The sequence below is a fragment of the Lytechinus pictus genome, chromosome 5 (genome assembly GCF_037042905.1).
Source record: "Lytechinus pictus isolate F3 Inbred chromosome 5, Lp3.0, whole genome shotgun sequence".
Taxonomy (NCBI): domain Eukaryota; kingdom Metazoa; phylum Echinodermata; class Echinoidea; order Temnopleuroida; family Toxopneustidae; genus Lytechinus; species Lytechinus pictus.
In genome coordinates, this window is record NC_087249.1 from 44,534,507 (window position 1) to 44,562,040 (window position 27,534).

Sequence of the window (27,534 nt, forward strand, 5' to 3'; positions counted from 1 at the left end):
CTATGCATAAGAGTCACAAGCAGGGCATTGATACATTGTGCAGTACATTGTGTTGGTAGGATAATAAAACTTGTATAGCAAACTTGTCGAATGGTCAAGTGAAGGGAAGACATGGCTGCCATATATTTCTTCACCTGTGATGTTCACAAGAAACCCTAGTTTTTTTGTTCACTGAGCTGCAAATTCTGTTTTCTCAGATGTTCTTCAACGACACGTACTCAACATATGAAGAAGCAAATAGTGAAAATCTCGGATAAACATATCATGATTCCATGCGTATGAAGCCTGGCTACTGCATACTACACGGTAAACAGGATTGATGAGACTGTATTCATTTATGCACTTTTGCATTGGATTGTGCTCTGGTTTTTATGATTTTTCACTCTCCCATTTTGCTATTCAAATCGTTCCAAATTGTATCATATATCAAATTTTCTCCAATAGATAAAAAAAAAAACGTGGACCCCCATCCATGAATAATTTCACCTGAAGTTGAGACACAAAATCTTATCATACCACCAACGATGTGTATGATAGATTACACTAGAAGCTATATACGTTGGTATACTTTGCTTCAATAAGAACACTGTTATGTACGGCAGTTGCTTATTGAGATCTGTCACAAATATAGGTACACAGATACTCTAAATATAAAATAATAGACAACATTATGATTAGCCCTGATCGATACACTTTCGATCATGTCATGCACAAATGGGAATTGTTCTAGTACAATTGCTATATCATAGGCAGTGATTGATAACGATAATAAGATACTGTGAACATAGATTTCCACTACAAGAAGACAGTAAAAAAAAATTCAAACCTTTGGCAAACCTGAATCTATAGACACAAACCATGTGAAAGAAAAAAAAATAGAAAACAAACATCTTCTTAATGCCACTTAAAAGTAGTACATTTACATGGATTTCAGCAAAATATGTAAATACATGTATGGAGGAGTCATCCAGAAGCTTGCATGAAAATTAGATGATTTTTTGCTTCATTATTTGTAGACTTAGGTGTTAAGCCATACTAAGCAAGCATAATTATCATTATTATTATTATGATGAATTTGATCTACATGTATTTGGTTTGCAATCCAAAAGAGCTAGAGTATCAAAGCTCAAATTCAGCAACCAAACAAGATACTGTGCTGGAAATTTTCCCATTTTTTTTTTTTTTTGTAATCATGGTCCTATTACCAAAAAAATACTATTATGGTAACTTTCCCATCCAATGGTAACTACCACGTCTACAATGCCCAACAGCCAATGAAAATCACGGATTCCATCAAAGATACCATTGGATGGCAAAGTTACTATAAAGATGCATCAATGAATGGAACAACCTCCCCTCCAAGTGGTGGAGAGCCCAGCTGTAAACAGCTTCAAGTCCATTTAGTTGAAATTTCAGAACTCAAGAGAAATTTTACCCAGAAGAAAGTTTTGCTTGTCCTTGTTCTAATGCTGTACATCGCTATTAAAACAATGTTGCGGAATTATTCATGAGAATTAAATGAGAGGCTAATAAGTTTTTAACTTTAAATGCCTACATATACACACATGGTATTCTGGCCCATATCCCATATGTAATTTCTATCATTCAGGATGAACAAAAAAATTGCAGAAGTGTCTCCTATACACCATACATGTAGGTCCTACCTTTGCAAGATAGGCAAACAAAGCACTTTGATGTAAAAATCCATTGGTAATATATTCTGAAAAGCTTGAAGTTTCCATTGTCAAAAGTCAATTCGTATTTGCTCAACATCCGAAGGAAATGAGAGGAAAATATTGCACATTATTTTCTGCTTCGTATGCAAATTTCTTGTGGAACCAATGAGCAAGGATAATGGTACACATGTCATTTGATGATTGATCTACAAACGTTTTGTTGACTTTCCGTTTGGTCTCACCACACATGGTCTAATCCAACTTGATCTACCAACCAGTCCATCTACTGACCATTTGGTCTCATTGCCATTTAGCCTATTATACCACTTTGTCATACAGTCATATTTCCAGTTGGGCTACACCCATTTCGCCTAACATCCACTTGGTCTAACACAATGTAGTATAATAATAATAATATAGGTATAATATATTACGCCATGGCTGGGATTCGAACCCACGACCCTCTGTTTCAAAGACAGAAGACTAATCCACTGGGCCACAACGCTCCACAAATAGTATATAGTTTAATGAGCTGTTTACAAATAAAATTCACATTAAATAAAGCGAAAAAATATTGGTAGTAAACAAAGTTGAAATTAGACCACTTGACGTCAGACTGAGTATCAGACAAATTGTAGTGTAGATCACAAGGCAATTAGACCAAATTGAGGGGGACCAAATGTAGTCCTGGACTCTCTATAAAGTAGACCAATCGATCATAGACCCAAGTGAGTAAAAACCTTGTGGCATGCCATTCATACAAATTACTACTGGGGGCATTGCGATTTAATGGTCACGACTCTCGTCCTTCAATCTGAGGGATGTGGGTTCAATTCCCAGACATGGCGTGTTTTCCTCCAGCAAGAAATGTACCCACATTGTGCTGCACTCAATCCAGGTATAGTTACCCAGTAGGAAGATATTTCTCAAGTGCTTGAGTGCCTGTAGGCGGTGCAGCTAAAACCAGGGTAATAATAACATCATCATGTTAAGCAGGGCCTACTGGTACAACAGTTTTCGAAACTAAAGTGGATACCCCGGAAAAAATAACTTTATTCTTATTATGATATGTACATGCAAGGAAATTGCTTTGCTATCTCGTATTATATGCAGGTATAGGGGAATGATAGACCATAGTTAACATGAAAGGTTGTTACTAACACTTTATTATGGCTTGAGTAGTTCTCAAAGCAAAGTAAAAATAGAAAATGTAGAGGTTGGACAAACAGTAGGTCGATTATCAATATAGAATCACCCCTTGGTATGCTGGTCAGTTAGGATGGAAGCCACCTGGCTTCCGTCTTACAAAGAGTTATGATTGATCTGATCAACCCCCAACTGTATGGAAATCCCTGAATGTAACTTTTCCTACAGGAAATTTTCACAATGTCCTTTGTAAAAAAAAAAGAAGCACACTGAATTTTCAAGAAAACAATGAGTATACATCATATCTGGACTAAAAATACTTTGAACAAACATGCATTTAAGAAGTTGGCGTTGCCGGCTTTCCATATTTGTGGTTCATCGGATCAATCACAGCTCTTTGTAAGAAGGGGCCATGGTCTCCGATGTTCATGATAAAGATAATTGTAATGATGATGAACAGAATTTACAATGATGATGATTGTTACGATTATTGGATGTGTGATAATGGTGATGACAAGTAGTGAGAAGCTTATGCCAGCCATGGTCAGTAAACATGTCAGCATGAAAGGAAATCAATAATAGTAAATAATGAAACCTGATATCTCTTTACAGGCTTTTGTACAAGCTAAAATCGAAGATATAGAATTTTAAGCTCAATCACATAACTGTATATAGCAGTGAGCATGTCAAACAGAAGAAGATGGACTCCAAGACCTTCATGTACAATAAAATCTAAGAACTCATACATTGCATATAAATGGCAGTGGTGACTAAACAGTACAAAACAATATTCACAGTATTACATTTTTGAATGTTCATGTATGCTGCAAGCCCGCAAAATGACAAACAAATCAAAGTACTTGAGAGTCCATGGTATTGTGACGTGAACGAAAATAAAGAAATGTATGGAAGTTGATATATTGCATCCTTTCTGGCATGGTGAGTGCATTCTGACACCAAGTGGTGCCTTTACAATGAGAAGATCACCGTTTAATAGAAATTCAACCTTTCCAAAGAGAGTAGAAAAAACTACAGAGCAACATACTTGTCAAGGTTTGAATTGAATATATGGCAAAGCAAACACCAAGTCCCTTCAAAGGGCACATTATTAGCATCATCACTTACATGTATCAGGACTGGTCACTTAGGGGTGAAGTTCATTTTGTCAAAGTTTGCTTCGGATGGAATGAGAAGCAAACTGCAACTCTTTCTTGTGAATAATCACAACTCCTGAACTTTCTTGACAGAATGGAAAGTCATTGAACTTTGTAAATGGGTGACAAATAATTGAGGTTCACCATACACGATGCATGAGAGCGCTCAGCAGGTAGACCACGTGGGTGGCTCAGTGCAACGGCATGCGACACAAGAAGATTTTGTCTCCTGGAAGAAACCTTTTACTATCATCAGGTATACTATATACTTAGAGATAAAGACTTTTGAAGTTAAAAAGGCAGCGCAATTGCAAAAATCACCAGGTCATGCAAAAGTAGGCGACCTCGTGGCACATGACCATAGATACACTGATCGATAGATAGATACATGTAGATAGATAGATAGATAGATAGATAGATAGATAGATAGATGTACATACACAAGCAATCATGGGGAAAGATCACCAAAATTACAGTAACTCTCTAAACTGTTTCCTTTACTCTTTACAGAGAATAAACCTCAAACCTTGCCTTTTGATTATTTTAAAAATATAGTCCCCAGGCCCACACAATTATATTCTCTCCACCAAGCTACTGATAACCAACTCAATAGAAATACAAGAAGTCAATTCTCAATACCTTTATCTTTGAGAAACCCTTGGATAATAACCTCTGCTTTAAAACCTATATTACCCTCTCCTCTAATATGATTAACAAAACTATTAAAAGGCAGCAGCAGCACATCGCAAATTTTGTTTGGCATTTCAGTAATTTTCCCATCAATACCAATGATATTTGTTCATGATGGTTCAAGATGCCAGGAATGGATCTCGGTCTTGTTTCACAAAGACTTGTTTTTAAAAAACAAATGCACAATTTCTATAACAAATTTGCCATTATCCAATCAAATTTACTGATTTCAGTAGCTTTAAACTGTTATTGTAAATTTGTTACTAGAACACCTTTTTATGAAGCAGGATCCAGCTTTGGCCATGTGTGATTGCTCCTTAGGCAATTCAGTATTTTCAACATGTGGCATTATATCATATTAATACAGGACTCTGATTATGTGACTGGCTTTCTCATCTCATTGTCTCCATTTAAATTTGGTGCAGGATGAGGCTCTACGTTATCTCACAGGGTCTTGTGAATTCCCTTCTCTTCATTCTGCTTAGCTGCTCTAAAAGAACCCACAGCAACCTTTGGCATTCAATAATCCACTTCACTCTCATACTGCAATTCACAACAAAATGCATTCCATCCTGGTAGTTCTGTCCAACCTTTGAACCTGAAGACAGTGTGAATTTAATACAATTTGAATCAGTCTCACAGAACCAGAAGGATATCTGCAATCATCACTCTTCAGTCGAAGTTGCAACGCTTCTGATATCTTTGTGGCAGGACATCTCTTACCAACTAAGAGTAGTCACTCTCTCTGCAGTCACTGCAACTACTCTTTCTTGGACTGAAAAGACTCGGCAGCTGTGAAGACTCTCGTCTCTTCTGAGCCGACATCTGCATTTGACTATAAAGAGACATCTCTAAAGAGACGTCTCCTGCAGTCACGGCAACTTTTCTCTCTTTCACTGCAAAGACTCCAATCTCAGCGGCTGCGTAAGTTCCTGTCTCCCCCTAGCCGACCACTGTAATCGACTACGAGGAGAGGTTGCTAAAGCTCCTACTACTGCAGTCACGACTTCTTTTTAACTATGAAGCCTCCCGTCTCTTCCTAGCCGACATCTGCAATCGACCAAGAGGAGATGTTGCTACAGCTCCTGTTGCCTTAATCGTGATGGCTTCTCTCTCTTTCACAGAAGTAACACAAACCACTGCAGCTGCAACAATTCCTGTTACTTCCTAGCCATAACCTCTGGTCAGAGCCTTGGATCTGGCTCAAAGTCCAACACCAACAGTTTCGTCTCTTCCGTGCCATTGCGGCTTCCGACCGCGCACACCAGTTTTGTTGGATTGGCGCAGACCCGCCACACCACGCCCCCACTGCCCCCGCTGTCCAAAGTCACCAAGTTTCTAATGAATTCACCAGTGTTCAAGTCCCATAGCTTGACGGTGCCATCGTCAGAACATGTGATCACAAATTTACGATTGAACTGAAGGCATGTAACAGCGCTCTGATGTTTGTTGGCACCTGTCAATGAAAACCAGAACAGGGATAAAAAATAATTAAATATCACCACCAAGAGATGATGAATTTCCATGATAAAACAAATGAATAATTGTCAATGTCATATAATGATCTTTAAACAGGGCTCCCACAGAAATTTGAAAACAGAATTCCATGACTTTTCCATGACTAAATTGCTGCTTTCCATGACTTCCCGGGAGTTATGTAAAATTTGGGATGTCACAAAACTGGGAAAAATGGAAATCATGAACACCAATTATAATAGCAGAGTATGATCACAGAGTATGAGATTTGCAAGACACGACAAACTAGAAAGCTGCCATAGCCAAGAGGTAAATGCAATTCCATGACTTAAAATTTTCCAAAATCCCTGACTTTCAATTACCACAAATTTTTCCAGGATTTTCCAGGACAGTGGGGACCCTGTTAAATGTTTACATGGTGGGAAGTTTATGAATTTTTCTAGGGTGGGAAGATAAACGGTGGGTTTACAGTATGAAGGAGCTACATTGACCCACCCCATCACTACCCTGTTAATTTTGACCTATAAATATCCAGACAAGCTCTTTCCTGATGAAAGCCAGCGTCAACTGGTCAAAACATGGACAAAAGAGGTATTTTCATCGCTAATGACAACCGGGTCCCATGTGCATGTTTTTTAACCCACTGCACTATTCATATGAGAATAAGGGGAAACCTTAGTGTAATGGTCCACCAGGGCCCTGTCTTACAAAGAGTTACGATTGATCCAATCACTGTAACTCTATGGAAATCCAACAGTGTCATAATATTTTTTACAGGAAATTTGCAAAATGTCCTTTGTAAACAAAGGAGAAAACACCAAATTGTCAAGAAAGTCATGAATTTATGAATGTACATTCATATCTAAATTTTTTTTAAATAAACATGCACTTTAGATGTTGACTTTGCTGGCTTTCCATAGTTACGATTGATTGGATCAATCACAACTCTTTGTAAGACGGGGCCCTGCACTCCCCCAATCAGTTATATCGCAAGGAGAGACCTGCAGGAGTACTTATCATGCTGATTCAGTCCACTTTTCGCCTCCCAGGCACAGGTGATGCCAAACAAATAATAATCATAATACTAAACATAATGGCCTAAACTTGCAATGTTTGTAAGCACTGGCCCAACTTCCCCTTTAATTTCAATATGAAAACATTCTAGAATAAGCACAATGAACTGACCTTGCAACGTCTGTAAGCACTGACCGGACGTGATGTCCCAGATCTTGACCGTGGAGTCTGCATTCCCGGATACCAGGATATTGTCTTTCAGCTCCATGCCGCTGGTCAGAGACTGGTGACCGGTTAACGTGTGCTTGCATTCACCGGTGTCTGCATCCCAGACCCGTATAGACGTGTCCAAGGAACCGCTCACTATGTGGGTACCATCAAACTGGACATGGGAGATATACATTGGTTGATTTTAAGTTCAGTGCTGACCTTTTGGTGTTGGAGTTAGGTCAATTTTTACACGATTATAACACCAAACATAAAATAAAGATGGTCCCGAAAAGTCACTCACTAGTTGTTGAGATGTCAAAAATGTGATCTGGATCAGTTTTACCAAACCTGAATAAGTTTTAGAGCTAGGGGAACCAATCCAAATTCCGACACCATCACCAACACTGGACTTGAAATCACCCATTATAAAAGATAGATAAACCTTGCTTCCAAAAGATTGTAAGCATTTTATTTGAATCCATTATTTCAATTGAGCTGAATACTGTAAGTTTACGGCTTTCCACATATACAATGCATTTTGCTCCAGTGGATATGTTAGTTCCCTCTTACGGTGGAAAATTTCTGTCCCAGTTCATGGCAATCTTCTCAGATGTGCAAGAATGGTAATCTAAGCATGTAGTCGAATGTCAGGAAGTCACAATGCTTCGTGTCAGGTCAAGCTTGTTTAGGATTGATTTCATTTTAATTTCAGAGCTCATTTCCACACAACAGTACTTTCATTTTTGTTGTATGATGATAATAAAGTTGGCTCCTTTTTTTTGGTGATATATCTGACTTATTGCACTCAAATATTATATACGGTAATTAATAATAATAATGGTGGCTACTTATATGGCGCACAGGTCCACATTTCGGTGCTCATGGCGCTTCAAGAAAAATAAGCACACTCACAAACAATAGAATATCAAAAAGAATATAATTTTGAATTCTCCTGAATAAACACACTATAAAACTGTTAATGGGAGATCAAATAAGTTTTCAGTTGGGACTTGAATGTTTCTGTTGATGAAATTTGGCGTAATTGGATAGGCAATTGATTCCATAGCTTTGGTCCTATAACAGAGAATTGTATAGTTTGGGTATGACATCAGGTAAAATCCTGAAGACTGATATTTATGAATCTGCCTTTATATTATGTTGTAGAGCATTGAGCACAGCCAGTTTGTTTATGTGTGTTATTGTCTTGATATGCTTGCGGCTGTAAGAATGACGGAGAAACGATTTACACCCTTATTGTGATGTCCCTCCCCCTTGTGTGAATCAGGTATGCCGCTTTGCCACTTGTTTAAATTCTTGCTCGCGACCCATGGTATTTTGTTTATGAAAGCATAAGCGGTCGATAATGAAAGTTTACTGTGCATGCACTATCAAAGGCACAAATGGTGAGGTATCCGTAAGAAAGAGCAGCACCTCAGTGACCTCACCTGTAATGAATAGACTCTGTTAGTGTGACCTTGCAGCGTGTGTAGACACTCCTCCGTCTCTGGGTTCCAGACCTTGACCGTGTAGTCATAGGCCCCACTGACCACCCGTCGGCCATCGTACTGGACGCATCTGACCGCTGCCACGTGACCCATCAGGACATGAAGGCACTGGCCGGTCTCGATGTCCCATAGCCTTAGAGTAGCATCTCTTGACCCACTGACCACTCTGAATGGTAGAGCAAAGGAAGGGATGGAAATCAACAAAACTCTCACATAACGGTAACCAAAACACAAGCAGGGGATCAATCTCATTGAAAGAAGTAACATAAGGAGTAAATTAAACAAGTTTCATTAAAGGACAAGTCCACCCCAACAAAAAGATGATTTGAACAAACAGAGAAAAATCCAAGAAGCATAAGACTGAAAATTTCATCAAAATCGGATGTAAAATAGGATAGTTATGACATTCTAAAGTTTTTTTTTTTAATTTCACAAAACGGTTATATGCACATGCTGGTCGGTATACAAATAAGGGGACTGATGACGTCACTCACTCACTATTTCTTTTGTATTCTATTATATGAAATATGAAATATTTTAACATTCCATGAACATGGGGAATTACAATTGTTCTAACATTTTATGGTTCAGTAAAACTGGTCCTTAGTGTCAAATCTGTAAAAATGGAAATATTGTATAATTCAAACAATAAAAACAAAAGAATTAGTGAGTGATGGACATCATCGACTCTCTTATTTGCGTGTTGCAGAGTTGTGCATATAACTGTTTGTAAAAAATAAGCGAAAATTTAAATGTCATAACTTTCTTATTTTACATCCGATTTTGATGAGATTTTCAACGTTATTCTCGTTTGATTTTTCTCTATTGATTCAAATCAACATTGTTCTGGGGTGGACTTGACCTTTAAAATTAGTGATAAAATAAGTTTTTTGACATGAAAGTTTAAAAAGGCTTGATGTACTTTGTATGGGATTCCTCAAATGGGCAAACATGCTTCAAAATGGCTGATTTTGTGGACAACTCTCCATTTGTATTGTACACAAATTTTAATATTTTCTTTCTAATCACATCTTGCCTCTTTCTAAGCACAACATGTGTCATGGGAAAATGTAATTCACACTGCCTAGTCAAGGTCAGTAGTGTTTGATAATCAGACAAATGTAAAATATATGTATAAATAAAAGGGGGAAATCTGAAAAAAAGTGAAAATTCTGAAAACCAAAGCAAATTAAGTACCGGTAAACAAATCCATTCAGAGGTGTTTAGCATTTCTCAGATTTCAAATATCTACAACATGTCACCACACAACATGGTATTGAAACCTAAGATAACGAACAAAAGTTCAGATTAAGAGGCCAATATGTGAATAGATATTTACTTGTTGCCATGCAAGTGCATACACCTGACCGTTGACGTGTGACCGTAGAGCGTGTGTATACAGTGTCCAGTGTCGGCATTCCAGACCTTCAGCGTCCGATCCGTTGACCCACTGATGACAATGTTGTTATTCATCTGAGATGACCAGACGCCACCGGTGTGTCCTACCAATGTCCGCAAGCACTGATGTGGAAGACATTAAAGTATATGATAATAATTTCATATAAAATGTTTACAAAGACTATATGCATAGTATGTTCTTTTAAAAAGACCAATATACATGCACCCTATTTATTATCTCAGGTGAATAAAGTCTGACCTCTCTTATCCGGACACGTTGGGACCAGCACCAATCCGGATAAGGAATTTAATACACGCAGCTGCCTACACAACGGTAGCTACACATGATCTATTGTAGTGGGCGTACACAGACAGTATTTCACTGTGGTCAGTGCAAATCATAGGCGGTTTTTATACGGAAATGAAATCGATTGGTTGCCAAAACTCTTGGATAATTCACCTGCTGAAATGATTGAGGAATTCATCGAGCATACCTCGAAAGAACGAGAATGACTCGATGAAACCGACTTTGAGAACTGATCCATCGCAGCAGGCATCGCAGCTTTGCAAAGTCAGCCATTGTTATACTAAATGTAGGCTCAAACATGATAGATGGCGCTGTCCATAATGCAACACGAGGCCTGAGCACGCGAGACATGTGTTGATTTTTTTTTCCCGAAATAAAAAAAGAGAATGTGATAAAATGGTTGTGCTGTGCCCTGATTTACTGGAAAATTATCCTTTCTAAGTTCTTTTGGTGGTTTGGGTAAGATATTTTCATAAAAAATAATGTGGTTGTAGACTATATTGGAAAATGTATGAAATCAAGGTGAGTTTGAGTCAGAATTTTAGATTGAAATCTCATTTCCCCACGTACTAACGTTAGATTGAAAAAAAAAAATCTCAGCAAGTGTGTGTCCGAAAAAATAGAGCGATCCAGATAAGGGGAGGCCGGATAAGAGAGGTCGGACTGTAGTTGAAATGTTACATGTTTTGAAATGAAGCAACATTTCTGGGCCTGATGCGAAGAATTCAAATACTAACATATTTTGGAAAGAATGGTACTGATATTTTTTCTTTTCAATTCAATTCAATTCACTTTATTCACATCCATTGAAAAGGTAAAATATACAATATACAATATTATATGAACAATAAAAAACAATCAATACATAAACAAATCAATATAATGACAAACAGAAAGAGTAGAACCAACATGCAGTGGATGTAGGGGATTAGCAAAGGCCAAAGACCTATCGAGGCCAATCCCCGTTGGTTCTGCGCATTGGTTAAATAAAACAAATGAATGGTGATTAAACAGTTATAACATCAATATAAACAAACAAAAGAAAAACATTTAAAAAAATATTTCTTGACCTCAACTAAAAAATTCCCCAGAACAATACATATTTTTAAAAATTAAGTACCAGGGTATATACATGATATTTAAAAGAAAAATTATCTCTGATTCTTTGCCAAACAGTTGACCCAAGTTAATTATGTTCAGGAATGGAGTCGAGGCAGGTACTTTTGAGTCCGAGGCCGCTGAAAAAAAATTTACCCCATAGACTTTGCACACATGACTCGGCCCAAGGCCGGCAAAATGTGGCCTCAAGGCCGACCTGGATGGTATCCCAGAGTACAGTTAAACCTGTCTCAGCGGCCACCTGTCTATAATGAAAGCCTGCCTTCAGTGGACACCTGAATTGTCTCCCCATTGGAAGGAATATGTGTTAAAGAACCTGTCTATATAAGCCACCTGTCTCCAGTGGCCACTTTTTCTGTTTTAGGTGATTAAAATAATAAGGTGAAAATAAGCAATATTCAAAACATTTTTCAACCTGCTGTCCAAATGAACAAGGAACCTCAATTTATTTATTAGTAATAATTAATTACTTCTGGGTAGTCATGTAAAAAAATGACAACCAACAAAAATATGCTGTCCATGGGTGAATTAGGGGTGAAAATGTTGTGTGTCGTACGGGACATTTCCGAGTCCCGCACGACATGCAACATTTTCACCTTTAATTCCCCCATTATCAAACAGTTTATTGGTTATCAGTTTTTCACATGACTACCCACTATACTTTATCATTGACAAAAAAAGACAATTTTATTGCTCTAGCATTCAGGCAAGAGACTAGGAATCGTTATCAAAATTTCCTCACGACACGTGTGGAATCGCCCTTTTTCTTTGATGGCATTTATAGACAGGTTTGACTGTATGTTCAAAAGATTCAATGTTTCTATTTCTGGATCCAGGGTAAGTTGGTAAAAACATTTTATGTTTTGAAAAGAAATCATAATGTTACCTTGCCAGTAAGAGCTGACCACACTTTGAGTGTATTGTCATCAGAACCACTAACAATCCGCTGACCGTTGAACTGCAAGCATGTAATCACATGATCATCATGACCTTTCAATGCCTGGGAAGAGAGAGATATTGGAAATTATGAATGGAATACATAATAGGCAAATTAACAGTCATACAACTGATACTGACTTAGTACATTTATATCTATATCTATGGAATTAATTTGACCGATTCGCAGTCACTTGCAAAGGCATTACCATTATGGCAACTATGCAGCTTGACTTTCCACAGCAATTGGCAATCGGGAACAGCAATTGATGATTTTTAACAGCAATTTGAACAAAACCTCTTTATCAATTCTGACAATATCATGAAGTCAGGAGTACTGAAAAGATTTTAAAAATTTTCCCCCTAATCCTCATACCATACTGAATAAAAAAAACTCAACCATAACCCAAACCCTGACTAAGGCAGGCAATTGCTGCGTGAGAATGTTGGGTCATCAACTAACCTTCCCAGTCTTGATCTCGCCAAACCTCCAGTTGTACTGGATCTGATGCTGCCTCAGGTACATGCTCTTCCAGGGACTCCGGGGGACACCGGAGTTGGACCTCCTCTTGGTCTGTTTGCCGTTGAGCTCCTCGATGCCGGTCTCCCTGCACTTCTCCTTCCACAGGAGGTTGTCTTCGCAGAGGATCCGCCAGTAGTGGCAGGTTTGGGCAGCGCGCAGGAGGTCCCTCGGCTCCAGGAAAGACAGGACGTAGAGAGCCAACTGGAGGAGGATGATGATCATCAAGAGGCAAATTAGGAAGCATTCGTTGCAATTGTAGTGACTGGTTAACAAGGACTTTATGGAAGCTTGAATGATTTTTAAAATTCTTGTTTCTTGGCATGATATGATTATGTACAGGGAAGGATTTCATAAAACAAATAATCAGTGATAAGTGATTGAGTTCCTTGTAATTGATTGACTTGAAGTAAATTTGTTTCATAAAATGTTCTTCAGATAGTTTAGAGGGGTACTATATTCTGAAAATGACATGCATTCAACAGATATAGAAAATTCAGACAACCAAAACCCTGAAAATTTAATCAAAATCAGAAAAGGATTAATTAATTAAGATTTGCATATTTCAGTGAAACAGTCCTATGCATGTCTTCATGAATATTCAATGAGCAAGCTGATGATGTCATATACCCACTTGTTCTTTTGCATTTTATTTTATGAAATTACGTTTATTCAAATTTTGTCATCCAAGAATTAAAAAAAAAGGATTGACAACTGGTTCATTAGATATTCATTTTTGTAACTTAATTTATCATAAAGGAGACATATCATAAACACATGTATGAAAATATTGAATCATGATTTCATGTAATAACATAAAAAAGGAAAGTGGGGACAAGATATTATCAACTAATAATGAATATTCATGACAATGTGCATATAATTACTTTAACAAAATATTGCTTTTGAATGTAAATGAAAATGAGTGAGCTTTTTCTAGCCGGGTGCAATTAATTATCCTTTGGTAAAACACTTCTGTGAATACATGAACACTTAACGAAAAACAATGTCTCACCTCTCTGGGTAATAATGAGATGAAGTCCCTCTGAAACTGAGGTTCAATGATGGACATGATATGCCTTACTTGGGAGGGTTCGCATCTCTCTATGAGGTCATCCAGGGCTCGCTTCTTTTCTGACTGGTTCCAGCCCTGGGAAGGAAAAGAGAAGAAAACACATACTTTGTAAATGTTTGAAACTGAGTTGGAGTTCTGGGATAGAAATCTACAACATTTTGATAGCAAATGGTTGGAAGCAGTGTTTATCATATGTCAGAATGCTTATTTAGAACAAATAAAACTACAATTAATCAAGGCTTGCTTGAAATGTATTCATTTCATTACCACATGCTGTTCCTGGTGCAAATAACACAGAAAACCACATGTGGGACCACACTAAAAATGGATAAGCATTTTTCATTAAGTGTTCTGATCTTCATTTGCTCATTACTCTGTAATTGCCTGATATCATTTAGTTTTTATAATTCTGAGTAAATTTTTTTGTTAAATTCTGTGACTTTTTCGTTTTCTGATGTTAACAGTTCCAGCATTTATCTGTAAAATCCTGTATTGATAAAAAAAATATATTAGTCAACTATTTTTTTTTAAAGTACCATCCATGGATACCAACAAGGGGTAGAGGAGGCAGGGGCAGGGAAAAAAGAGGAGGCATGCATGGAGAGAGGTACAGAGAGACAGATAGAAAGATACAGTGTGAATAATAGTACGGGTACATGTAGAGGAAAAAAACACAAAAAAGTGCACAAAAGCTAGGAGGGAATAATCAATAACTACATGTAGTTCGCATTCATGTACATGTAGCCCTACATGTACATAATTATGCATACTGCACATGTGTATACATGTACATTGTCCATGACATGTTGACACACAACTTTAACAATCTTGTACAATACATAATATCTGAACTACATGTAAAAAATTATTCTCCCAATAAAATGTCCATGACCTTTGTGAATCCCTTTACTCGACTTTAAATGACATCCCTGGTTGCACAGTATACCCCTCAGGGTATGTGGCAAGAAAAAATGTATATCCGTCATATGATCACAGAAATGCATGACTCTTGTTGCTGCCTCATAACCTTTATAGGAACCAGGGGGTGTTTCACAAAGAATTCATTTCAGGTTTTACCAAATTAAACACCATACATGTAAATTATTAAGAACATCACCAATTCATATATCACTTCAAAGCGTTAGAACTATCGATAATAAAGTACAATGCAGAAGAGTTCCACACTTAATTACAGTTTTTACTTGTATGAATGGGCCTACTATTAATATACAATGTATCTCTAAAGCTACCTGATTATGTAACAAGTCCTTCAATTGTACTCCACATATCAATGGACTTGGTAATAAATAATCATGGTAAATAATGCTTAATAACATTTCCTTTCCAAGTCTGCCCCCTTGCTACATGTACATGTACTTTGTTCCAATGCCAATTCAATCATCATCAATAGAAATTCACTTCCAAACAGGGAAATAATTACACGGGGGCTGGGGGCGATTTAGCCCCCAATATGCTCAAAAGAGCCCTGGAAATTTTTTTTTTTTAAAGGGCCTTGGAAATCCCCATTCATTTTTAAAACAGACAATTAGTTGTGAAAAGTAGCCCCTGAAATTAAAAAGAAATAATTTTTTGCCCGCTTCCAGAGCAGTCAAGACTGCCCGCTGGGACCAAAACAAATCTGATATAGGGATCAGCATTCTTTCTGACTCTCCTTAAATTGCTATATTTTGTCACCAGTGCCCTTGATGAATCAATGTTTTATTTCCTCATTTTTAAATGTTTATTCATCATTATTATCATTATCATTATTGTTTTGTTTTTTTTGTGGGGGGGGGGGGGGGTTCAAAAGCATTTAGATTCTGAATGGTATAGAACTGATAATGACCCCCCCCCCCCCTCTCTCTCTCTCTCCCACCCCATTTTTCTGTTGGGAAAGTGATTTTGACCCATTCATCCTAACAGCAATGACTGGACTTCAACAACCCAAAAAAGCCTAGATATGCCACCGCTTGTATGTACATGGGAGGGGCTTGCCTGAGACCTGAAATAGGTGTGAAACATGTGACACCCTGGGTACAATGTACGCAAATGTGTTAGAGTATTTCCTGTTTCCTTATCAATAGATCACCAATGCAGTGTACATATTGTTTAGTATATACAATAGAATACAAAAAACATAATAACCTGCATAGACTGCATGTACTGTTTATCAGGGTATCATGGGTTTGAATATAGGAGAGGACTATTTCAAAATGTTTTCAAGAACAATTCAAGATCAATCAATTATCAATGGCTGTACATGTAGTTGAATAGTAGGGATACTAGTGCTGTAGCCAAACTGCCGAACCGAACGGAAATTCACCAAACTTGGCACTTCCGAACCGGACCGAACCGAACGCAAAGGCCTGGTTCGGTAGTTCGGTAAAAAAAATTTGGCACATCAATTTTGCAAAGTAATATGCATATAACAGCGGGGACTACATAGATTTAAGTATAAAATAAAAAACATTTTTATTGGTTAGTGATTGTACACAATAAGAATTCCACACATAATATATATTTTTTAAATCCACTATGAAAGCTCCCATCTCGTCTTTGATTGAACTGTTATCAACTTAAGAATATTTTATTAACATGAATATATTTTTTCTTCATAAAATGAGGGACATTTGAAGCTAAACTTGGTATAAAAGAGTGGTTGAATTACGTATTGCCATAATCGATCGTGATCGTAATTGGACCTAATTGTTTTGTACTTAATAAAGAAAAAGGACAAGACATAAATTCATTCCTTGTAAATGACCAAGTATGACAGCTTCGGTCTCGTCTTTGATTGAATTTTTATCAGTTTCAAATTTTCTTATAAACATGAATTATTTTTTTCTTCATAAAATGTGGGGACATTTTAAGCTAAACTCAGTTCAAAAGTGTAGTTGAATTACGTATTGCTGTCATCGATCATGATTGTAATCGGACGTACATGTAATTGTTTTGTATTTAAAAAAAAGAAAAAAACAAGACATAAATTAATTCCTTGTGACTGACAAAGTAATAGTGAAGTATATATTTCACCTTCTGAAATTTCCATATCAATATAAAAGATGAATAAATAAGAGATGAAGGAATGAGGGTAGAAAAAAACAGAAAAAATAAAAATTCAAAGCAAATCAACGCATGTTCCCTGATCGCGTTCCGGAAATGGTTGGTAAGGAAAGTTGGAACAGGAAGTCCAAACAACCTGCTCTCTACAGCTGCTATTATACAGGTAATATTCATATTCCGAATTTGAATTGTTTTTCCATTGTCAATATTTTCTAAAAAGTGGTTTAATCTGGTCAATAACTGAAAATGAAATGATAAATTATCAGTTCCGTCTTGGTTCTGAAGATCAACGCAGAGTGATTTCACAACACTAAAATACACAGTACAGTCCCATGTACTCATTTTCGTGTTGGCAATATGTTTGAAGTCACGTAGCGTCGATCTTTCGAGACCAAGAATGGACTGATATTTCATCCTTTTAAAGTAACTGATTGATCAAATTTAACAAATTTTCAGAAATGGGGACTTTCTAAAACATTTCATATTCTTTGGAATGTGAGTTTTACCAGTATAATAACAGTTGAGTGGAGGTTGTTTGTCTACTGTTTCGACATTCCCGATCAACACTTTCCAATCGGAGAAGCTGTGTTTGCAATGACATTGTAATCGATCATGATCATAGCTACATGAAATAATCATGAAAAAAAATATTCTGTTCTTTGTAATTCTGTTTCTGTCCTCATTCTCTCAATTGATTCATTTTTTTTCTTTGTTTTTTGTTTTTTATTCCATTTAAAAATGAAAGTAGAAATGACTCTTATTTTTGTTTAAAGATTTAAATAAATAAAAGAAAGTTGTGCAACAATTTTTATAACCATTATTTTCAGAAACAAAATTTATTATAAATATATGACAGATCTCTGTTGGGACTATCTGTCCAAGGGTCGGCAATCCTTTATTTTAAATGTTCATAATTTAATTTGGCATTTATTGACGAAAGTTCGGAAAAAAAATTGCCGAACCCTGCCAAACCGAAACATGCCGCCCGACTTGCAGCACTAAGGGATACACATACATAATATAACAATAAAATATATTTTCTTTTGATTGTCTTAAATTCAGGAACTATGGCTTCCAAGGTCTATTTAAAGACACAAACCATACACACATTAAACAACACTTTGTTTGGAGAAAATACATTCGAGTACGCTTATTCTGAATTTCTGATCACGAAAATGTGAAAGGGATTCAGGATGATCTAAAAACACTTTCTCAAGCAGCTAATGCTATAATCCTAATTGAAAACCTTTAGGTCAGACAGCAATCACCTGAGATTTTTAAGCTAATTGGTCGCTTGCTGCAATTAACACTAGGCTATTTGAGGCAAAATAATCACTCAGTTGTTTGTGAAGCATGTAATGATGCTTATGACATAATTTTTAGGGTTTCCTCTTGAAACATCAGTGAGTTTTCACTCAACGATGTACAGAGGATCTAAGAACATAGTAAATGCATTGAAAATGCTGGTCAAATGACAAAGAACAGCTGGGAGGTCTTTGTCGAAAATTGGTGAACTGGAACAGCGGTTTCCTCCTAACTTTCAGGGCTGACGAAGAGTTGCAAATAATTTGTTTATCAAAAGTCAAAGACTAAACTGCAGTTTTGATTCATCAATTTTCGTCAAAGACTTCTTGGTTGTTCTTTGTCATGAAGGGCACTTGACATTTTGTCTGTTCTTAAATCATTCCTGAGCGGTTATCTGTTATTGCATGCACTGAAGACGTGTAGGCTATGGCCCCACATCTAAAGATTTTTTTGCAAACCACTACAAAGTTGTTCAATCCATTCAAAGAAACACGGGACTTACCTGGAACATTTTAAGCCAGGTGGCAAGGTTGGACGGAGGAGTTGATTGTTGGAGAAAAGACGTCAATCGTTTACGCTGCGGTGACCCCGACGACGAAGAACCATGTGACCTCAATGCCGTTGACATTGGATAGGGAACTATGCTGCCTCCCCTTAAAAAAAAAAGTTTGTAGTATTATAGTCATTATTATTTGGTTGATATTCTGTAAAAATAAATGTAATTCATCAACTTGAGAATAGGAGCACACTTGTAGGAGTCATTCCAAGGTGACAAGAAAAGTGGTAATAAAATCTGCAAGTGGCTGTGACTGTTCAAGTTCATTATATGTCCTAAAACTTCTATACTTTGGATGCTCTTGGAATGCTCTTCCTAACCAAGTAAAAGCACTTAAAATATTTTCTCAATTCAAGAGTGCATTAAAGAAGCACCTAAAACTGGAAGCTACTCGAGAGCAGTATTACCAGTAACAAGTGGAACGCCTCTGGCAGTCTCGCCTGCATTACGCGATTTAATATAGCAGCAGTGCTAACTTTGAAAACTACAATAAAATAATCATTCACAAAAACACCATTCATATAATGACATAATACCACGTTCATTGACCATAAATGACATTTGAACGGTGACTTAAGACTTGTCAACTACACCCATGTCCACATTTCATTCACTCTATCCATAAACTTTCAAAGTTATGATGGCAATTCAACAATTACCCCAACATGGCCTAAATTTATTGACCTTAACTGACCTTTGACCTTGGTTTTGTGACCTGAAACTCACAGGGGATGTTCAGTGATACTTGATTACTCTTATGTCCCAAGTTTTATGAACTAGATCTATAAACTTTCAGAGTTAGGATGGTAATTCAACAAATACCCCCAACATGGCCAAAGTTCATTGACCTTTAATGACCTTTGACCATGGTCATGTGACCTGAAACTCGTACAGGATGTTCAGTGATACTTGATTACTCTTATGTCCAAGTTTTATGAACTAGATCCATAAACTTTCAGAGTTAGGATGGTAATTTAACAAATACCCCCAACACGGCCAAAGTTCATTGACCTTAAATGACCATTGACCATGGTCATGTGACCTGAAGCTCGCACAGGATATTCAGTGGTACTTGATTAACCTAATGTCCAAGTTTCATGAACTAGATCCATAAATTTTCAAAGTTATGATGGTAATTCAACAAATACCCCCAACTTGGCCAAAGTTCATTGACCCTAAATGACCTTTGACCTTGGTCATGTGACCTGAAACTCGAGCAGGATATTCACTAATACTTGATTAACCTTATGCCCAAGTTTCATGAACTAGGTCCATATACTTTCTAAGTTATGATGTCCTTTCAAAAACTTAACCTTCGGTTAAGATTTTGAAAATAATTCTCCCAACATGGTCTAAGTTCATTGACCCTAAATGACTTTTGACCTTGGTCATGTGACCTGAAACTCAGGTAGGATGTTCAGTAATACTTGATTATCCTTATGGCCAAGTTTCATGAACTAGGTCCATATACTTTCTAAGTTATGATGTCATTTCAAAAACTTAACCTTAGGTTAAGATTTGATGTTGACGCCGCCGTCGCCACCGCCGTCGGAAAAGCGGCACCTATAGTCTCGCTCTGCTATGCAGGCGAGACAAAAATCACACATTTTGTACAGTTGGTTTCTAGTATTGTAGATAATGTAGGGTAAGTTAAAATATAATCTTGTTTCATATATTAAATATATACCACCACCACCACTATCGTCATCATGATCGTCACCATCATCATCAACATCATCACCACCATCACCACCACCACCACCATCAATATCAACATCACCATCATCACCATCATCATCATCACCATCATCACCATCACCACCATCATCATCACCAACATCATCACCATCATCATCATCACCATCATCATCATCACCAAACTCATCATCATCATCTTCAACATCACCATCATCATCATCATCACCATCATCACCACCACCAGCATCATCATCACCCGCATCATCATCACCATCATCATCACCACCAGCATCACCATCATCATCATCAAGATCATCATCACCATCATCACTACCACCACCATCATCATCACCATCATCATCATCAAGATCATCATCACCATCATCACTACCACCACCATCATCATCACCATCATCATCATCAAGATCATCATCACCATCATCACTACCACCACCATCATCATCACCATCACCACCATCACCATCATCATCATCAAGATCATCATCACCATCATCACTACCACCACCATCATCATCACCATCATCATCATCAAGATCATTATCACCATCATCACTACCACCACCATCATCATCACCATCACCACCATCACCATCACCATCATCATCATCACCATCATCATCATCACCATTCATCACCATCAATGAGGGTGCCAAGAGCAGAAATACCAGACAGCTCTAGGGTGGAGTTGCCCTTTAATTACAGGTATGTGCTTACTTGCATTTGGGTGGTTTACACGTCTTCTTACTGGTCGATGCTTCCTCATTCACTGGCGGCTCCGATTTCCGCTTGGCCTGTTTATATCAAAGATTAAACAATAACTACATGGTGAGGAAGAGCATCTCCGGAACTAGTACAATAAAAAGGTATACAATGGCTGGTACTTTGATAGTAATGGGGTAAACCTGGGTTAACTTAAACCATACTTTCATGGAGTACCAGTTGTCAACTAAATCACCAATTAAAAATTATTCTTATCGTGTTGCAAAAAGTAGTCCTGAAATCAATTGAGCCGTTACATGGGAAGAATAGGAAGATATATGAAAAAAAATAATTTCAAGTCAATTAAATAATTGATATGTTATACTTGCTACAGATATGGAAGAAATATTATGAAGCCCAGCATTCCATCGAAGTGTGGTTTGAAATTCTAGTTTAGACTAGGGTTACAAATAGGTTTAAGTATTGGAATACACGTACCATCCAATAAATTTTGTATGTCATAAAGCACACTACTGCGATTGCAGCTCAAACTTGCAAAAAAAATTAAACCACAACACATGTAGGCCTTTACTGTACCTACATGTAAATATAGTACTCTCACAACTATAATGCAACAAACAGTAATAAAACATACAGTATGTATAGTATGTATTGTGAAAAGTTAGAGCTGGGTCTTTCATGCAAGCTGCTATTTTCTACTAATCCTCTCATTTCATCAAAGACAAAATTTAATGGGCAATGCATGAAAGCTACAATGAAAAGATGCATAGTATCCTCTTAGAGGGATAATCAGGGATTCCTGCCAAAAGACATGGCACAGTCTTTTGACAAGTTGTCTTGTACTACATGTACATATTACTACAACTTCTACTACCCCTCCTACTTCTACTACATTAAAAACAAAAAATGAATCACAATGCCACTTTTTCTAGCAAATGGCATTATTTACATGTACAGTGTATATCACAGGGCTTAAATTGATCTAGGCCATTAAAGGCCATGGCTGTAGATGTCCTGTTGACCATCCTTGATATCGGTCTGGCACAAGTTGACCTATCGGTTCAACTCCGGCAGGCTAATTGAGGGTACTGTGTCTTGACAGGTTGGTAAATTGTCCCGAGCAGTCTTGCACATTTGCGCTTATATGTATCCTAAATCTTTGCCAATAAAGTGTGTCACACAAGCTGCATCACAATTGTAAAACTTCCTATTTGTTGTTAAGAAGGGAAGTTGATACATTACATACCACCTTGGACTCAGACGCGGAGTGATCACCATCTCCGCCTACAGCAATGGGGCCGGACCGGAGGACCTTCGCGATCGCCGGGGCAGGAGGACTAGGACACGTGTCATTATTGCCATTGCAGTCACTCTCTGTCTTTGGTTCTAGAATGCTTCCCAATCGAGTTGTTCTCCTACGAAAGCCGAAGGTACTGCCGCTGCCACTACTGCTCGTGCTTGACGAATGATGCGTCTGGCTGGCGGAGGAAGAGGAGTATAGAGTACGAACTTGCGCGTACCTGCCACGCCGCATGAGGCCACTGCTGTTTGGTGCATGAGATGAAGAGTTTGATTGCGAGGGGGTAAATACTGATGGAGACGATGATGACGATGATGATGAAGATGATGAAAGGGAAGAGTTTCTGAGGTTAGAGGAAGGTGTTGACTGAGTCCTATCATCATGGTTCGTACGGCACTGCAGCCGGTTCCTATTCATATCCACCACATTGCTCCCGATACCAGGTACTGTGATCAGGTCCTGGATGCTGTTGAATCCCCCAGAGGCCTGCAATATTACAAACACAAAACATGTATTTTAATCTCAATTTACTCTCAAAATGTTTGAGAAAACAGACATATCGTTCATGAGATATCCAAAAGAGTAACATTGCAATTACTATTGCAATGGGGCAATCAATAAAGAATTGCCAGCTTTTTCATTTTCTCACTTCCTTGAAAACGAAACACAGCACAAGACGAAAAGACAGTAGGGGAAAAAAATCCTGTTTTACTACTCTCACACGGAAGAGCACTCACCACTGGATATGACACAACTGACACAAAGGGTGTTTTTCCAAAGCCATCTTCTATTCCTTTGAGCAAAACACTAGCTCTAACACAGATCTCTCACTAAAAGTCAACTCACTCTCCAAAATAAAGTACCGAGAAGCACCAGTATCATGCCCCACTTTAACATTTCTTGCCTCTTCACTACCATATTAAAGAAACATGTCTTACAAAGATCAACTGGGAAGGAGAAAGGGGAGGGGAAGAGGGTGTCCCAGCAGGAAATATGAGATTGCTATCATGCACTATTAATTTCGCATCCTAAGCCATTTGACACTCACAGTTTGTACGATTACCAGTTTTCAGACAATATCATACATATTTCATCAGAACATACTAAGTCAAAACATCAAATTAAATTGATCTTTCAGAATTAAGAAAAAAAAAAGGATTACAAATTTTCTTTGTAGTCCAAAGTTCTACAGAAATCACAATACTTTCAAGGTAATAAGAATGTAAAGATGCAAAACGTACATTTTCAGCAACATTTGAAGAGGGTCCCCCCCGCAAAAAAAAATTGTTGGTTAACCCTTATTGCCTGTCTAGGTATATATTTTTTTTTCATAATAAACGTAATGACTCAGGCCTAATCCTATCATTAGAGTGTAGAACATTGCTCCCTGGAAATTCAACCCAATCTGTAAAACTGCAGACCAAAATAGATTATCAAAGCTTGAACTTGTGTGAACCATACATACCTCTCTATGCTGGACGATAGCTTCAGCTCTGTTCCTCCCCACACCGAGTAGAGATGTCAGGGCATCTACATCAGCAGAATTGATGTCTACCTTTGCCATGGTACGGGAAGACTACCTTTTCTCTCAGCTGAATATCACAAATATAACGGGGGCAAAAAAAAAACATGCACTGAAATAACAAGTTCCATTCCAATTCAAAACATGGAATGGTAGGAGCAGAAGCATGTACATACAGTCTTTACAGTCATAAATGCAACTCACACATTATTCAGTGAACCCAGAGCTTGCGAGAACTTAACGTATCTCACTCTGTCATGACATCAACACCTTGCACTCGCAGCAACATACTTAATCACTTTGGATATTTTACTGGATGCCAATCTTTTATATCTTATCATGAAAAAAAAAATCTTGGATTCTTGGGTGTACATTATTTGTTGGACCTTCAGCCTTCTAGCACTAAGCAGTTCTGGACAATTGACTGAAGAATCAATGATTTCTAACTAACAGTACCGTAGATCAAGACATCCGTTCATTAGACAATTTCCACTGGAAATTCTCTTTTTTTTTTTGCTTTTCTTAATTTTTGTTCAAATAGGGCCTTCAACAACTAGTCTGGAAAACCTATATCTTGACCCTATCAACAAAACTGGCTCAGCACTGCCAACAAAGTAAGCTCTTTCAGTCTTTGTGACCGAGTTAGATAGCTCAGCCTCAGATGGACAGTGAAAGTGAATGCACACAATAAATCTAATGACGTGCACATTTTCGAAGAGATCCTGAACGCAGTAGAGGCGCTGGTCAGAAAATTGGGATCGTCCCAGTATTACAGTAATTACAGGGACTGTCTTCAGTTTTCAAAGATTTCTCCACAAAAGAAGTAGTATAGAGTTCATTCACCTGGCTGAAATAAGTGCCGACAACTAAACAAGTGCGCTAGTCAATGTTAACATTACCAGATTTCATAACAAGATTATTGGAAGATGGCAAGACGTGAATAATAGACGGTGAAGTGGGGGAACTAAAGTCACTTCATCTATTTTTTAAATTAATTTTAGCACTCTATTCCCTTAGTCGCTGTCTACACTCTACAAGACTAGTCTACATATCTTGCACTTTTTGCAGGCTGCAGAGTGCAGGGCCAGGGTAAGTGGAAAAAAAACCTGTCCAAATTAGTAATAAATAACGACAATTTATCAAGACATGATTGATTTGTCTTTGTTGATGAGGATATCCTTGTTTTTTCAGGGACAATCCCAATTTTTGGATCAACGACAACGGCCTCTAACGCGTTTAACTGGAACGCCGCGTTGTGAATATGTGATTGATGGAAAATCATGTTGTTACGTGCACTCCCACTCCCAGGCCATGGCCGGGCATGGCCATGCAGAGCACTCAAAATCAAATTCAAAAGATGACTGGGTTTTCATGAAGAAGTTTGGTGCAATTTTTTAAGATAAGATTCATGAAAACTTGAAAAGCGTTTACAGTTTGATCTAAACTTCACAAGTTTGGAATGACTGATCACGCATAATCATCACACACGTCATACACGTAGGCATACACATTAACCGTACCGCGCCGGGTACGCGATGCGGTAGTACGGTACCGTACCTGTGCTGTGCTGCAGCTGTGCGGCTGCAAAGCCGGCCCCAAGGCGTTTCGCACTGTCGTCAAGTCCTTCGGGAACCACAGGATAGCATTTCCTGGTCGAAAATTTCATATTTTCACGTAAAGCAACTTCTCATTAATGTTATCATGATCGTAGAAATGTAGTAAAATGAAATAAAAGGTGCAAAATGTAGAATATCTGCTCCTTTATGAGGTCTACTTTGTAGTATTTTCTTCTGTGTACGGAGGAGCTGATAGTATCATTGAACGCAATTAATCCATCTTACATTACGTTGCCAATTTAAGGATCCTTTATAATAGCGATCTCCAAAAATTTCTTATCTCTGATATGAAACTGATGAACGACATGTATACTGAATTGATAATAATAATAATGATAATAATATTTGACTGATCATAATAATGAAATGATATATGAGAAAATAAAAAATTTGATAAGAAAGTAAATTTACATCTTATTTTTTGCTCGGATTTCATAAAAAACTTTTCGTGTCAATCTCTTGGGGATACGATTGAAATAGACCCCAAGTTTGGGTTATTTCAATTCGACTCATCGTCGCGTCTATACTACCATTGATCTATGCGCATAGTCTCATTGCCATATTGTCCACTCACCATTTCGTATAATTAACCAGTTGTTCCAATAGCCCTTTAGTCCATAAACCATTTGGTCTAATTGGATAAGTGTTATTGGGCGAAATGAATAAAAGAAAATGGATATTAGACCAACTGCTTATTAAACGAAATATGGTCAGGGATGAACTGGTGATTAGACGAAGTGATTATTGGACCAAATGGTTATTAATTGTCGATCACTGATAGACGAAATGTTGATGATGGACGGAATGACAGTTTTTTTAGACTAAATGAAGGTTGACCATGTGATGAGTAGACGAGTTGGCAAAAGACGAATCGGCAGTTAACCATCTCTTGGTAGCATCAGAGAGAGTTTTTGGTCGCATGTTGGAAAACTTTGTGCTCCTTTATATATATCAGCTATGACTTCCATATCATGAGATTTCAACCCCCCCCCCCTCCTCCGCCCATCTATCAAATTTGAGGGGATTTTCAGAGTTTGAAACTTGAATGACATCCACAATTATGCCTTAGCCAACTTCACTGAAGTATAAGTTATAAAGGTGAAATTATACACCGTAACTTTCGTCATTAATCAAATGAAATAGGGGGTCTACAATAAAAAAAGAAATTATTTAAACAGCACGTACATGCAAAAAGAGAAGATGGATTACACGTGGGCCTATGCGAGAAGTCTCCGTGGGCATCAACGAGTGGGGGGTAGCGCAGCGCCCCCTCCCCCTCTCTCAATGAGGGACCACCAGAAATGTGGCAAAAGATCATGAAGATATGAAAGTGAAAATAGAAGAATGCACTCTAAAAAGTGAAGTGCTAATTTAGCACTTAATGTCCTTGTATAGTGACTGCACTTTGAGTGCTGATCTTTTCCTAGTTCAAATTTGAATGAGCACTCAAAGTGCAGTCATTATACAAGGACAAATAAGTGATAAATTAGCACTTCATTTTTAGAGT

At 37.6% G+C, this 27,534-nt stretch overlaps 1 protein-coding gene across 1 annotated transcript; it reads right to left on the minus strand.

The window, feature by feature from the left end:
- Window positions 1–1,130: 1,130 nt before the first annotated feature.
- LOC129261376 (F-box/WD repeat-containing protein 7-like) lies at window positions 1,131–26,260 on the minus strand. The gene is made up of 12 exons (XM_064099061.1): window positions 25,969–26,260; window positions 24,355–24,481; window positions 22,836–23,375; window positions 21,584–21,660; window positions 19,097–19,247; window positions 14,167–14,301; window positions 13,095–13,355; window positions 12,582–12,695; window positions 10,211–10,392; window positions 8,812–9,037; window positions 7,328–7,538; window positions 1,131–6,122 (listed from the first exon to the last, which is right to left on the minus strand). The coding sequence occupies exons 2-12, from the start codon at window positions 24,451–24,453 to the stop codon at window positions 5,851–5,853; spliced, it is 2,268 nt and encodes a 755-aa protein (XP_063955131.1). The 5' UTR covers window positions 24,454–24,481; window positions 25,969–26,260; the 3' UTR covers window positions 1,131–5,850.
- Window positions 26,261–27,534: the final 1,274 nt, after the last annotated feature.